Consider the following 16,585-nt stretch of genomic DNA (forward strand, 5'->3'; position numbering starts at 1 on the left):
CAGACTGCTGTTGTTACAGTTCTGCAGAAGAATTATTGAGTTTGTTATTTATACTTCTATAACTGTCTGGTTTGGTACAGCAACCAAACAGGACAGGCACAGGCTTCAATGGATAGAAAGGACTGCAGAAAAAAACAATTGCAACCAGCCTGCCTTCCAAAGAGGACCTGTATACTGCACGGGTTAGAAGGAGGGCTGAGAAAATATCTACTGACCCCTCAAATCCTAGAACTGTGGTAAATCGCAGACTACATGTACTTTATCACTTTTTTCCTTTTTTTTTTGGTCATCAAGTTTTTGACACCTTGCTAGGCGACTGGTGGTACTCGGATATTGTCATATCCTAAAAGTGGTACAATGAGTGAAAAGGTTGAAAAGCCCTGTCCTAGACCAGGGGTTACCAACCGCTGGACTGTGGCCCACTACCAGGCTACAGTCTGTTTCAAACTAGGGCGCATGAGCAATTGGCAAGCAGGCGTGCACACACAAAACTCCACTTGCAGAAGTGGAGGGTACTTGTGGGAGGGTGCTTGTAGAAGGACATTCCATTAATAATCAGTTATGAATAAAGAGCTAAATAAAAAAGATTAAAAATAATATTCTTGAAGGAATATTATTATAATTATTCAAGGAACCTTCTTTGCCACCAAAGAAGCATCTTGGATGGATTTTAGAATTTATTTATTTATTTTTTTAGAAAAAGCCATGATATCAATTAAATCCTAGGAAAACTTAGTGAGCTGAATGAACAATATTATTACTGTAAAAGAAAGAATTGCAAAGTGAAGTGCAATTGATATACATATAAGCTTAAAATTAAATTCTGGGCCAAGTCAAAGAAATTGCTAAATTTATTGCTAAAAATTATGAATCATGAATATTTGTTTCTCACCTTGAGAAGGAGCATGGTGTGTATATAATTGTAAGAAAGTGACAATGATTGAATTTAATAAGGTAAAATATTAGCAATTCTTTCACTTTGATAACAAACATCTTTTAACTTACATCTTTTGTAAGTTCACAGATTTGATTGGAAAGAAAGAAGATTTTTCTCTTCTTTTTTTAAAGAATTCCCTTTAAATGGAAAGGGATAGGGCAACTTGACTACTGCAACGCTCTTTACATGGGGCTGCCCTTGAGAACCACTCGGAAGCTTCAGCTGGTGCAGAGTGCAGCTGCACGAGTTCTTTTGGGGGTCTCCCGATACTCCCATATTACACCTCTGCTCCGTGAACTGCACTGGCTTCCAGTTGCATTTGCAGTTGCCTTCCGGGTGAAATTCAAGGTGCTAGTGAATACAAAGCCCTACATGGCGTGGGTCCGGATTACCTACGGGAGCACCTACTACCAGCGTCAACATCCCTCCGTCCTGTGCGCTCCCACAGAGAGGGCCTCCTCAGGGTGCCACCGGTCAGAGAATGTCGGCTGGTGACCCCCAGGGGGAGAGCATTCTCGGTGGGTGCGCCAATCCTTTGGAACCGCTTACCAGCTGAAATCCGGATGGCCCCCGACCTTCGCTCCTTCCGGCGTGATCTAAAAACTTATCTATTCCAACAAGCCGGCCTGGCCTGAGGGATTTGGGTTTTAAAATTATTCTTACTTTATTGCTTTATTGTATTCTTACTTTATTGCTCTGTACACCACCCTGAGTCCTCCGGGAGAAGGGCGGTATATAAAACAAACAAATAAATAAATAAATAAATAAATAAATAAACTTGGACATCTATGTAAATTTCACATTATGTAAAAAGGACTATCTGTCATTATCTGGGAAAACAAAGTAAAAAGTTAAAATTAAAACTAAAAAAAAGTTTAAAGGGAAAGCCCATGTAAGTATTACACACATATGACAGAGCATTACTCAGATTAATCAGCTTGAATAGAAATAGAAGCTTAAACTGCACATTTTGGCTCTTAGTTTTGTTTGAATAATTTTCATAGTTGAGTGCCATTATTTCAATTGTTTTTTTAACTGCATTTTGAACTACTGTATGCTGACCAGAGTCTTGGGGAACATATAGACAAATGAACAAAAAAATACATGTTACATAATGTATTATAAACTACAAATGATTCAAATAGAATGTTAATTTCCTCCAGTCTTTGGTCAGTGGATTGATCAGTTGGTGGATTCATCCCATCCCATCAGCAGTGGACCCACAGTTCTATAAATGCCCTAAAATACACAAGCCTGATATATCTTTCCATCCAATTGTATTGTTACCAGGGAACCCAACATTCAAAACAGTTAAAGAACAAACAAGAAAGTTTGAATATCTTACAGAGGGGAGAGAATATTCTATCAATTCCCCACTACAGTGCCTCTGTAAAATAAAAAATGAGATCATGGATGCTCTGTTGCGAGTATGGAAAAAATATAGACATAAGTTAAATTATAAAATACCAATTTGGGCAATATATATAGAAAATATAAATGTTGGATTTAAACATGATGAGATTACATATAAAGAAATTTTAAGGATAGAAAAGAATGTATGGCAATTAAAGCCATATAATATTTTAAAAGAAGAAAAGATTGTACAAACTTGGTTTCAGTATGGGCAGTTACAAGCAAGATGGAAAGAAGATCAGAAAATTGGTATTTCGATAACTGATGGAAATTTGGTAAAACAAATTAGAGATCAAGGTCAAGCACATATAAGAAGGATATATAATGCGTTGATAGAAATTGACTCAGAAATGGAACTTGTTAAAGATTGTATGATAAAATGGGCCCAGAATTTTCAGGAGGTGATAACAATGGATACTTGGGAAAAGATTTGGGTCAGAAACGTAAAATTTACACAGGCTCAAAATTTAAGAGAGAATTTTTATAAAATGTTTTATAGGTGGCACTTAGACCCAAAAAAATTAGCAAGTATGTATCCGAACTGTCAGCCTAAATGTTGGAGGTGTGGCTGTGAGGATGCAACGTATTATCATATATGGTGGACTTGTAAAAAAGTCAAAGCTTTTTGGATTAAAATTTGGTGGAACATGCAAAAGATATTTAAGAAAAAGATAAGGTTTTCTCCACAGTTGTTTTTGTTGGTTATTATTAATTCAGATTGTACTGTTATAGATACTAAATTGATGTTGAATTTAATTACGGCAGCAATATTGGAATAAGGAGGAACTGCCTACTATAGAAGAGTGGACTTTGAAAGTTTCTAACTTGGCGGAAATGGCAAAGATTTCAGCATATTTGAAAGAACAATCGCAACAGAGATATATTGTGCAATGGAGAAGATGGATCGAATAAAAATATGGGACTAAAAAGTTTCATTTAGCATTTGAATAAGTAGTGGTTTTATATTTTATATTTATGTATTATTAGTTATTTGTTATTTGTTAGTAATATAGTTATGTTTACGGAGAGTTAAAGTGTGATAGAATTTAATGTTTTATTTTTGTTGTTAGCATATTGTAGCTTAAGTTTGTAAGTTTATACCCCGACTCTGGGAAGTCGGGGAGGGGAGGGGAGGGTGTGAGTTTTTTCTATTTAAAAATGTATTGTAAAACTTTTCAATAAAAAAAATGAGATCATGGTTTTATTTGATGTCACAGCACTCTTTATATCCACCAACCCAAAACTACCAAAAGAATCCATGGCAACACGTTTCTCTCTCTCTCTCTCTCTCTCTCTAACATACCTGACCTAACCAAATACACTAAGATCATCAACCTCTGCCTTACCACACATTAAAGGAATACACATGTGATCACAGTACATACCGTAGCAGAGACTGTAACATTTAGAAACTATAGGCACGGTTCTGGTATGACACCTTTGTCATAATAAAAAAGGAATAACATAAAACAATCAACATTTTCAAAAGAATAAAATTCACAAGGGAAGATGAAAACAACACACTCCCTTCTTGGATATCCTCATCAGCAGAGGAAATGGTGGCAAAATAGAAACACAAGTGTATAATAAAACCACCCACAAGATCCTAGTGTTCACTTATCAGAATATCAATCCAACCTCCCACAATAGAAGCTATGTAAGAACATTATTTAGACTAGCATAAACAAATTTTAGCAAACCTGAACAGCCAGAAAATGGAAGCAGATTGCCTATACATCTTCTAACCAAATGAATACCCATGCAACTTTATCAAAAGATTATGACCACACAACTCAATACAGCACAATCAACACAAGCTATCAAAAGCACAACACTTGTGAGGACCCACCCCAATCCACGTCTAAGAAAGAAGAACTCTTGGAAACAGGATTGTCCAAGCAGGAACTTTTACTAAAACATGATTGTCAGTGGATAATCTAGACAGGATCTGGAAACTGTGTTGCAGATTGATACTTTGAAAGTGTCCCCGAGTAAAAAACCCTCCCCTCAGTCCATTTGGTCAGTCCCGGATCAATTAAGGTTCAGGTGTCAAAACCTTCCATGGGAAAAGGGATCTGCCTTTACAACATTTACTTCCTGCCCTTCAGATTCCAATCGGAGATACAAACCAGAATCTCTCCCCCTCCCCTTTCTTTGTTCTTCTCAGTTCTTTCCCTGGTTTTTGATTTTTTATCCAGGCAGGCTGAATAAACAACCTTGCAGAACACCAACTGTCAAAAGACATGATGAAAACTCCTTAATCTTACAACACATGAACAGACTTTAGCCATAGTTTCAACTGGGAAGCTGTGAGGATCCAAAAATGCTAGGAAATTCATGGAAGCTTGGCACTTAAGACAATTCAGACTTCAACAGGCACATAAATATTTATACAGTATTCAAAAGACAGAAGGAAGTAGATAAAAAGAAAACAAAAAGATCAGAATACTTCCTTGCCAACAATCAGTGCCCAAATAAATAGGAATTAACACCAGGATTAACATCAGATCAAAAATCAAGGAATATCCCAATCAAGGAACTACCAACACAAACAATTAAACAGTAAACAACATCCTAATAAAATAACTACCAAGAAAAAAAAACAACCTTCCCACCACTGATAGGGAAAGCCACTGTATATTAACAGAGAGCAAATCTGTTCTAGCACTTAAGATATTACTTAGTTAATGAACACTAAAACTTCAAGCTAATAACAAGTTTCGAATCTTGTTTCTTTAGCATATTTCTTGTTAAACATCTTCAAAAATCAGTTAGAATACAGTTTATTATCTATTCTGAATTACCAGTCATATAAAGCCACCCAAACTTTGAGTTTATGCTTAGTTTACAGCATTCAAGGATGGAAGACTGAGCTCCCTTCTCTAACTAATAAGCCAATCCAAACTGTTCCTCAGAGCTTGTTTGGCATATGTTCTGGCCTAGAAACTGGAAACCCTGTCCCACCCTTGGCATGAAATATCCCCTCAGCCCAACCCACTTACCAGGGTGGTTGTGGGGAAAATAGGAAGAGGAAGGAGTAGTGTATATGTTTTATGTCTTAAGTTACTTATAAAGTAATGAATGCAGAATGAAAATTTAATAAATAATATTCATAATTAAAAGAAAGGCCCCATTGACATACTGATTCAGATCAGTTTTCCCTTTCCCCTTTCATTATGAGCTATTTATTTTTTAAAAGTCACACAACAAAAAATTATGTGAATAAGTATCTAGTTATAGATATTGCACTAGAAAAGCCACAGGGAGAGGAAAAAATCATGGCTATACTTACGTCCTGACTAACCTGTAAAGATACAGTGTGATAACTGGCAGGGACACTCTCATCCTCATCCTCATCTTCACTGGTGGAACGGTGCTGATGTTGGCTGGAGGTTTTAAAGTGTCTCAGAGAGTTTTCCTTTGCTTTCTTCTTAAACCGTGTTGATTTGGAGTCATATTTATGATTTTTTCCTCTTTTCTCCTGGGATTTACACCCTATAAACACAATATACAGTGGTGCTTAAAAGTTTGTGAAACTTTCAATATTTCTGCATAAATATGTGCTCTGTTTTTTATCTAAAGCTAGATAAAGATAGTCCAATTAAATAAATGAATAACTTCTGGGGAAAAGTGGTTGACTGTAAGAACAGGGAGCCGAAAAGTAGATCAACTCCTTTAAGAACAATGTCTTTTGGACAGATGAGTCTAAAGTGGATATGTTTGGCCATAATGCACAGTGTCACATTTGGCAAAAACCAAACACTGCATATCAACACAAACATCTCATACCAATAATCAAGGACAGTATTGGTAAATCATCAGTATGATTTAGGCTTGTTTTGCAGCCACAGGACCTGGGAACTTTGCAGTCATTCAGTTGACCCTGAACTCCTCAGTATACCAAAGTATTCTAGAGTCAAAGGTGAGGCTATCTATCTGACAACTAAAGCTTGGTCGACATTGGGAAATGCAACAGGACAATGATTCCAAGCATACCAACAAATCTACAACAGAATCAAGGTATCACAGTGGCCTGGTCAAAGTCCAGGCCTCAACAAAATTGAAATGTTGACTCAAGAGTGATGTGCAAAAACAAATGCCAACAAATCTCAATGAACTGAAGCAATGTTGTAAAGAAGAGTAGGTCAAAATTTCTCCACAATGCTGTGAGGATAAACAGAAAATGATTACTTCAAATTACTGCTGCTAAAGGTAATTCTACAAGCTATTGAATCATGACGCATTTTCACATACGACTTCTCCATTTTGCTTTTCTTTTTGCAAAATAAATGATTTGATTGTGTGGATAAAGCCTTTGATTGTGTGGATCACAACAAACTGTGGCAAGTTCTTAAAGAGAGGGGAGTACCAGACCATCTTATTTGTCTCTTGAGAAACCTATATGCGGGTCAAGAAGAAACAGTGAGAACTGGACATGGAACCACTGATTGGTTCAAAATTGGGAAAGGAGTCCGGCAAGGCTGTATACTGTCACCCTGCCTATTTAACGTATATGCAGAACACATCATGAGAAAGGGAGGGCTAGATGAATCAAAAGTTGGAATTAAAATTGCTGGGAGAAATATTAATATGCAGATGATACCACTCTAATGGCAGAAAGTGAAGAAGGAGAGTGCAAAACTTGGGTTGAAACTTAACATTAAGAAATCCAAGATCATGGCATCTGGCCCTCTCAATTCCTGGCAAATAGATGGGGAAAAAATGGAGGTAGTGACAGACTTTATTTTCCTGGGCTCCAAGATCACCGCAGATGGGGACTAGCCAAGAAATTAAAAGAAGCTTGCTCCTGGGGAGGAAAGCAATGGCAAATCTAGACAGCACACTAAAAACCAGAGACATCACCCTGTCAACAAAAGTGCATATAGTCAAGGCTATGGTCTTCCCAGTTGCAATGTATGGCAGTGAAAGTTGGAGCATAAGAAAGGCTGAGCGCCAAAGAATTGAGGCCTTTGAACTATGGTGCTGGAGAAGACTCCTGTGAGTCCCTTGGACTGCAAGGCGATCAAACCGGTCAGTCCTAGAGGAGATCAACCCTGACTACTCTTTAGAAGGCAAGATCATGAAGTTGAAACTCAGATACTTTGGCCACCTAAGGAGAAGGAAGGACTCACTCTTGCCTAATGCTGGGAAAGATTGAGGGCAATAGAAGAAGGGAGTCACTGGATGGAGTCACTGGATGGAGTCACTGAAGCAGTAGGCGTGAGCTTAAATGGACTCCAGAAGATGGTAGAGGACAGGAAGGCCTGGAGGAACATTGTCCATGGGATCGCGATGGGTCGTACACGACTTCGCAGCTAACAACAACAACAACAACAAGGATCAAGATTATTTTTACTGTGTCCTAATAAGTAAAAACCTTAAAGAGGGTATACTTTTTCACATAATTGTATGTGCTTTATCAATTACAGAAAAACTTTTTACTGTGTAGAACAGTGGTTCTCAACCTTTTCTTCACTACAGTCTAGAGATGGGAAGGCCAGGGAAAAACCCCTGGAAAAACTGGGGAAAAAGTCCCTCCCCCTTTTTCCCCAAAGCTATTTGGAAAAAGGTATTTAACTCAAGATTTAAATCATAACATTTCTTCAAGCCTGTGACAACATCGCAGCCCGCCAGGATCTATGTCTGTGGACTATAGGCATAGAACACAATAAGCTATGGGTGACTTTGGGTGTCCTGGTCCACCTGATCAAACTTATTAGATCACTGTATACTGATCAGGAGGCAACAGTGAGAACACTCTATATTGACACAGATTGGTTCAGGATCAGTTAGACAGGAATGTATCACCATTTTTGTTCACTCTCTATGTCAAAGTGATCATATGGAAATTAAACCTGGAATTGGCTGATATAAGAGTGAAGATTAGAGGAAGAACCATAAATAATTTAAGTATGCATATGCACTATTAGCTGAAAATAAGGAAAAAATTATCTAGAAAATCATGGATGAAAGTAAAAAAAATAGGATAGAGTCTAAATTTCTGGAAAATAATGGCAATGACAACAGCTGCAAATGGTCATCCGATGTTTAAAATCAATAAGAAGGATATTGAATTACTTCAATAATTTATCTTCCTTGGATTAAAAATTATTCACAATAGCAGTTCTACACCTGAAATCAAACACAGGATAACCTTAGTCTGCACAGCAATGGTTAAATAAAATCTGGAAAATTAGATATATTAATATAAATACAAAACGCAGGCTAGTTAGAGCAAGAGTCTTACCTGTAATGATGTATGAGTGCGAAAATTGGACACTAAGAAGTGGTGACTGAAGAAGAATTGATGCTTTGAACTGTAGTGCTAGTACAAATTATTGTGTATACCAGGGGTCTCCAACCATGACAACTTTAAGACTTGTGGACTTCAATTTTCAGAATTCCTCAGCCAGCTTTGCTGGCTGAAGAATTCTGAGAGTTGAAGTCCACAAGTCTTAAAGTTGCCAAGGTTGAGGATCAACCTTGAGCAACCAATAGGGGTGCTGAATCAAATAAAACCAGAAACTTTACTAAGCCAAAATCCCATTTACTTTGGCCATGTCATGTATGCAAATTTATTGGAGAAGTCAATGATACTAGGAATGGTTAATGGACAAAGAAGAAGGGGAAAGCACTTGCTGGCTTGATACCATCAAAACTGATACTATGATATCCAACAACTGAAAGAAGCTGTGCTTGACAGAGTAGCATGAAGAACACTTGCCTATAAAGTTGCCAAGAGTCAGACATGACTGAATGGTTAAAACTACTACTAATAATAATAAATGTTACCATTTTAGAGTTCAGTTTTGCTGATACCTGGATTGTACGACATGTTACTTATTGAATTCATGCATTATGGGATAAGCAGTTATATATTAATTAAGTGGAGGTAAACAGATAGTAAAATTGTTTATATTTGAAGCGATCAAGGTGGGAAATCATTTTCTTAGAGAGTGTCTATTTTTTCAAACAAATTTTATTTTCTAATATTACATTCACATATTTGAAAAGCAACGTGGTGGATGAGTAGTAGTAATTTAATTACATACAGATATCATTAGTACAGATTTCAGATTGCTACCATAAACATTTCCTCTCTTTTTCCCTTCATATATACTGACTATTTATAAATTAAAAGACAAGTTTATCTTATCAATCACATAGAAAATAACTTTCTTACATATATCCATAGTTTTTAGTTTACATATATTCTAGTAATCTAGTTGTTTTAACATACAATCTTTTAGACAGTCAATGACCTAATAGATTTTTCAGTTTTAATTTCCACTAACATTTAGATTTAACATTTGATATTTATCATTCCCAAGATTTTTAATGTACTCCCAATTCATCTATTACCATTCCTCACAAAATTTAATATTCAAAATACCCATCCCGTCTACTTAACTTCTCACCCTCTATGTCAACAAATTAAGGATACAATATGATATCCTTCCTTTTTGCTAGTTTTCAATTTTTTGTTTTTTAAGTAGTAATCAAAATTTCTTTTTATTTCAGTATTTAATACTTCCTCTCCTCTTTGTATCTGCTATCTCTTGCTTAAACTAATAATTTTTGTTTTTAACGTTCCATATAGACCTATTACTTTCAACAATGTTTTTAGCTTATCTACATTATTCACCTTTACATGACCTTTATGCACAAATCAATATTCAAGTTAGCTATTAATATTTATACTGCTAAATTTTAATGACCAAAATTTTTTCTTTATCTCAGTTCATAACAATGTCTTGTGTTCAACCTACACATCTTATCTATTTAAGTACATTCTGTTTTAGATTTCAATAAGATGGTCGAAACTCCATTCTTCTTATTCTGGCTTTTTTCCTTTGCCAAATCATGTTCCAACTCCTTGTTTTTGGGTCAGTGAACCAGTCTCCTTGTAATATCATGTATAGTAATTGATATTGGCAAAACCATCTGGTCGCTATTTTTTGAGAGGACTTGTAGATCTAGTGGATCATCTCTTTATTCTTCCATATCGACATGGTTGTTCTAAATTGTTTATCTTCTCATCCAACTGTTCTTTTTCTAGATCCTCTAGTTCCTTCTGAGTTGTATAAGAAACCTTTTCCTTTTTCCAAGTTGTTGATGTCTTTTCTGGATTTTCAAATGTCAATATTTGTTGAATAGTAGATTCTTCTGTCATAGTATTTGAATGTTTCATTTTTTCTATTGTATTTTGTATAAATGGTTCTTTAGTTGTAGTCACAAGTTTGGGCTTTCATATCTGGGCTGTCTTCTTGTTCCTTCCCATAGCCTCTTAGTATTGCATTGGTTGTGGTAAGAGTTTGAATTAGTGTTTTCAACATAATAATTTGTTGATCTTCATCCATGAGGAAATTTTGTTCCTGGTCTTCTTCCATATTGGTATTTTAGACTAAAGGCCTTACACTTAGAAAATTCAAAAGAGAGAAAAAGTTCCAGGCCCCCTTTAAAGTTTCCCTTTGAGACCCAAAGTTATTTTAATCTTTTCAGTTTTTCTTTTTTATATAAGAAAAAACCCAGATTTCCAACAGAAGTAGGTAATGAAAAATAAAAAATCTTTCAGTCCACGTGCTTTGAGAGGTAAAGTTCCAATTGGGATTCAGTTACTTTTTCAACATTTAAAATGCCCCTGGGTATTTAGTTGCCACTCTTTCTGGAGGGAAGGCTAAAATCCCCCTTCCCTCACCGCAGGGGGGAGAATGCTTAGCATTCTCCCCCCTGCGGAGGGAGGTACAGAAAATAATTAGGGTGTAAAATAGGTAGATCTCACCCAGTCTCTTCCATGCTGCTTTAAGAGTTGCCTAGTGGAAAATGTGACTTCGGCTGTTCACAGCCTAGGGACAAGTCATAATGGCCTTTCATCCGCCAATTTGGAGGAATCACCAGGTCTAACGGGAGAGTTGCGGCTCTCCCACGATCCAGCGAGCACCCCTCCTTGCTGGTTGCCTCTTCAGGGTGACTTTTGGCCCTTTTCAGGGCCCCGCAGCAATACAAAACTGGGGGAGAGAGAGCAAGTCTCCCAGCCATCCATAGCGGCTGCATGGCAAACCGGAAGTCGAGAGTGTCTATTTTTTTTTCCTTGCGTCTTTTATTCACTTTTTTTTCCTTCCTTTTTAGTTTGTATTATCTTTTACTACTGTAATTTATCTCAGTAAAAATGTTAAAAAATATTATATTTGTTCATTTAGTTATTGAGGAAAATGATTAGTTACATATTTGTGTATGGCAAAATTATGTGAATCTTTAGGATTAACAGTTCACTTGAAGGGGAAATTATAATCAAGTGTTTCAATCAACAAACAAACAAATAGATGGCAATGGATGAGGCCAGACTTTTTTTAGATATTTAGCAGATAGAATTGCAGAAATATCTGGTAAAAAGAAAAGAAGAGGTTATCTATTTAACAACCGATGCTGTAAATATGTCACTACACTAAAGAAATTTTGTGATGTGAATTACTCATTAATTGCATACCCTATTATGCCCTCCCAAGAGTTTTCTTCATTCATCCTAACTGGCGTCAACATACCACTCCAAGCCTACATAAACAAGGCATTGCAAACCTTAACTGACCAAGTCCTATGGGCTGAACAGAGATATCCAGACTCCCTACACATTATATTAGCACAAAGTTCCCTAACCTTTTCGGCTTTGCAGACCAGTGTGGGGAGAAGAGGGAATGGTTCTGCACAACTGGTAGGCAAATGTGCTGCAGCTCCATTTGCACAAGTGGTGTGCATGTACATGCACCATTCATGCAAATAGAGCACATGAACACGCATTTACCCACTGCTTGCACAAGGGGGGATGTGCACTTACATGCACGCTTGCCCGCTGCTTTGGGTAGCCTGGTTTTGAAGCTCATGGCCCAGTAGTTAGAGACCGGGGGTTGGAGACCCTTGTATTAGGAGATTTTAAGAGTGCTAACCTAAGCCAAGAGTTGCCAAGATACATTCAGCATGTCAATTGTCTCACCAGAGGCAAAAATATTTTGGACCATCAACAATAAAAGATGCCTACTGCTCTGTACAAGAGCAGGTGTGGGACACTCTGATCACTGTATGATCACCTTGTACCTGTTTATAGACAAAGACTTAATATCATAAAACAGTGAAATCTAGGACTGAAGAGGCAAAGTTAAAGCTATAGGCTTGTCTCAATTGCACAGACTGGAATGTTTTTGAAGCTGCCTCAGGGGACTTGGATGAACTCACTGACACTGTGACATCATACGTTAGTTATTGAAGACTTATGTGTGCTGATCAATACCTTATGCATGTAACCTTGGTTCACAGCTAAGCTCAAACATCTATGCCATGCCAAACAGGAAGCTTACAGGAAAGGAAAAAGAATGCTATATAATCAGGCCAGGAATGTATTAATAAGGGAGATTAGAGCAGCAAAGAGAAGCTACTTTGAAAAGCTGAGGAATCAGCTCTCAACAAATGAACCAGCAAATGTGTGGAAAAGCCTTAAAAATATCAATGGCTACAGCAAACTTACTTCCCTTGTTGAAGGGAATCAGCAACTGGTAGATGGCCTGAATGTGTTCGAGTGTAGGTTTGACAGGAAATCACTGTTAGATACACCAAGAACAGCCAAGTCTCCTACACTGACTCTATCCCTCTGGGCCCTCCACCTCGGGTGATCACAGAAAAAGACGTGCAAGGTCTATTTCACAGACAAAAGCCTGGAAAAGCACATGGAAAAGACAGGGTAACTCCTTCCTGCTTGAAAGTCTGTGCTGATCAACTGGACCTCATCTTCACTCACATCTTTAAATCACTCACATGATTTCACTTCTTCCTTCAAACACTCTAATATCATTCTGGTACCCAAGAAACCCTCCATCAAGGAGTTAAATGACTAAATAATCTGTAGTTATGGAAACCTTTGAAAGGTTAGTGCCACCTGAAAGCTATTAGATCCCTTGCAATCTGCCTACCTTGCAAATAGATCAGCAGCTGATGCTGTCAACATGGCACTGCACTACATCTTATAACATCTTGAATCCCCAAAGACCTATGCAAGAGTCAGCTCAGCATTCAACACCATCATTCCAGAAATGATAGTGAATGAAGCTAGCTGTGCCTGACCACACTTGCAGATGGATTATAAGCTTTCTTACAGATAGGAAGCTTTCTTACAGAGTGAGCGCCTGTTACTCATCCTAGCTTCTGCCAACCTAGCAGTTCGAAAGCACGTAAAAATGCAAGTAGAAAAATAGGGACCAGTACGGTGGGAAGGTAACAGCATTCCGTGTGCCTTTGGCATCTAGTCATGCTGGCCACATGACCACGGAGATGTCCTCGGACAAGTGCTGGCTCTTCAGCTTTGAAACAGAGATGAGCACCGGCCCCTAGAGTTGGAAACGACTAGCATGCATGTGCAGGGGAACCTAGCACCTTGTATTGCACTGGAAACACATTGGTAACCAGTACAGCTCACACAAGAGTGGTGTTATGTGTGCCATGTGTTACTATGTGCACAGTTGGAGTTGCCATATGGTCTTCGGGGGCAGCCCAAATTACAGTAGTGTAATTTGGAGGTTATACTGTAGGGGTGTGAGTTACTGTAAGCAGGGCCTCCCAATCCAACTACGGACACAACTGATATACCACCCAGAGCTGGGCAAAGGCCTTCTTAGTCACGGCTGCCACGTGTTTTTTTTGAGCAGGAACTGCAAGACCAGGAGAATCTCCAAATTCTGCTTAATCCAAAGGTCTGCTTAATCCAAAACCAGAAATGGAAAAATCTTGTCTCAAACGAGTCCAGTTCCCAACAGCCTCCAGACACTGGGATAGAATGTCCATAGCATCACTCAAGAAGCCTGATAAAACTGGCATTGTCTGCATATGCCTCCTTAAGTAACACCAGCTGCCTGCAATTAGTGCAGGTTCGGATCCCACCAGGCTCAAGGTTGACTCCGAGGTAAGTAAAATGAGGACCCAGATTGTTGGGGGCAATAAGCTGACTTTTTAATAATGCCGCTTGGGGGGGGGAAGCCCTAATAAGCAGGCATATACATAGAATGAAGGCTATTGCTAAGCACATTTGATTTGTGCTTAGATTGTAAGCTGCCCTGAGTCTTCGGAGAAGGGCGGGATATAAATGGGATTAAAATAAATAAAATAAAATAAATATTTATGATATCTTACCCATTGGCCTCATGTAAATGTTAAATAGAAGGGGATAGAAAACAGTGCCCTAAGGCACCACACAAAGTAGGGGCTAGATCTCTCTCCTTCTAACAACACCATCTGGAACTGGCCCCAGAGGAAGGAGGAGAACCAGAAATAGAATACAATTCCTGCACCCATGATCAATAGTATTGAATGCTGCTGAGAGGTCAAGAAGCATCAGGAAGGATGTACTACTTCCATCACACTCTTACGAGAGTCATTCATGACTGCAATCAATACCATATCGAGCCTTTAGGCTCAACCTGACTGAAAGGGGTCTAGATAATCCAGAATTCTCTAAAGCTGCTATGTGATCACTCTAACACCTTCCCTAAAAAGGGGAGGCTTGAGACCAGTTGAAAACTGCCCAGGCTTAACTGGGTCAAGCAATGGTCCTGTGAGGATGGGGTGCACCACCACCTCTTAAAGAGGTGGCAGGATCAATCCCTCTCTCAAATTAACTATTGCCCAGATCAATCCCTCTCTCAAATTAACTATTGCCCAGATCCACTCATGCGATCCCTCCTACAAGGCCTTAACTAGCCAGAAGGGGCATACATATGCGGCTGAACTAGCAGCTGAGAGAGCCCTGTTCAGTTCCTCAGTTCAACAGGTTCAAACTCTTCATCACCTCCATAAGCACTGCCTGAAGGTGGAGTCCAATGCAGAGTGAATGTGACCAATTTTATTTACCAGATTCACAGCATATTCTTCATAGCAACCCTTAAGTTAGACTTCAACATTGCTCCCTCAAAGTAGGGACCAAGTTATATAACTATTTTCTTGCTGTTTAAAAAAAGTGATGACAATGATAATATGTATTAGTAGTAGTAATAGTAATAATATGAATAGTAGTAATTGAAGTTCTTGGGGCCATATAGAAACTAATAGAAATTTGACTTACCTCCATTCAGGCTGGCTTCCACAAAAATACGGATTGTTTTGACGCACAACTCAAAGTTCTCAGGGGTTACATGAGCTGCATCTCGCACAATAAAAGATAAGGACTCAACACACTTCATGAGAGATTTGGTATTATGAGGACCCAGATCAGTTCCCACAGTCAGACTATACTGATTCACCAGGGGAGAATTGCCTAGTCTGGAAAGTCCAGCCATGGCTGATTTATCAATGTCATCTTTCCCAACCTGTGAAACAGAGATTATTCAAAGTTTAAAGGAAAGCATACATTCTAACTGAAGCCAATGTGCTTTTTAAATATAATTTTATTAAAATTGTTATAAAAATAGTAGAAACTAATAGAACTAAACTTAGAAAACAAAAAGAAACAAAAAAGAACAAAAAGTGCTGGGAAAAAGAAGAAAAAGAAAATAATATAATAAAAAAAAGAAAATAAATATTTAGAGAAACAACTTCCAACCTTCATCACAACTATAAACCAATTTAATAACTCTTCACACTCTTTAGGTTACAAACAGATAACTCTTCATCCCGTATCCCAAATTCATAAAATTCATAAAATATTAATTTGTCAATCCTGGCATCAGCAGAAAGTCCATAAAGGGCTGCCAGAACTTTGCGAAAGTCTTATTTTACCTTTAATCAAATAACTTCATATTCCTTTTTTTTACTTATAACAGTCTTAATTTTTAATTCAGTGATTGCTGTAGAAATTGATTTCTCTTCAATCTTTATCCCATGACACAGAGGTTTTATCAGTCCTCTTTTGTAGATTTCCCCCCCAAAAAATAAAAAAATTCCAGGTCATTCTCTTGGTTTATCATTTATACTTTCCTTTTTATTTTTAAAACTTCAGCTTTATCTGTCATATCAGATAAAATTTGTTCCACATCTGTCATTCCTCCATTAAAAATATTTTAGATATAGTTTGTCCATAAAAGCAGACATCAATACTAATGGTGTTCTTATTATAACTAGTTTCTGGCTCTATTCTGTAAAAGATTTTCTTTAATATTTCTATTGTAACATTTTGTAAGTCCCAGTATTAACTGACATCACGAATAGATGTCTGCTTAGAATCTTTAGTCTCCTCTAGTTTCTAAAATAACCACATCTTTA

General features: G+C 37.6%; 1 protein-coding gene across 5 annotated transcripts in view; it reads right to left on the reverse strand.

The window, feature by feature from the left end:
- Positions 1-16,585, reverse strand: part of GBF1 (golgi brefeldin A resistant guanine nucleotide exchange factor 1) — a 343,732-nt gene that overhangs the window by 30,557 nt on the left and 296,590 nt on the right. For 4 of the 5 annotated variants that reach the window (XM_083364149.1, XM_083364148.1, XM_083364146.1 and 1 more), the window contains exons 32-33: positions 15,450-15,693; positions 5,643-5,845 (exon numbers count right to left, since the gene is read on the reverse strand). In XM_083364149.1, the coding sequence (XP_083220275.1) occupies positions 5,643-5,845; positions 15,450-15,693 (447 nt within the window). The remainder of the gene's footprint in view (positions 1-5,642; positions 5,846-15,449; positions 15,694-16,585) is intronic. The other variant, XM_083364147.1, reaches the window with a different exon arrangement.

This window comes from Vipera ursinii (genome assembly GCF_947247035.1).
Source record: "Vipera ursinii genome assembly, chromosome: 5".
Lineage (NCBI taxonomy): Eukaryota > Metazoa > Chordata > Lepidosauria > Squamata > Viperidae > Vipera > Vipera ursinii.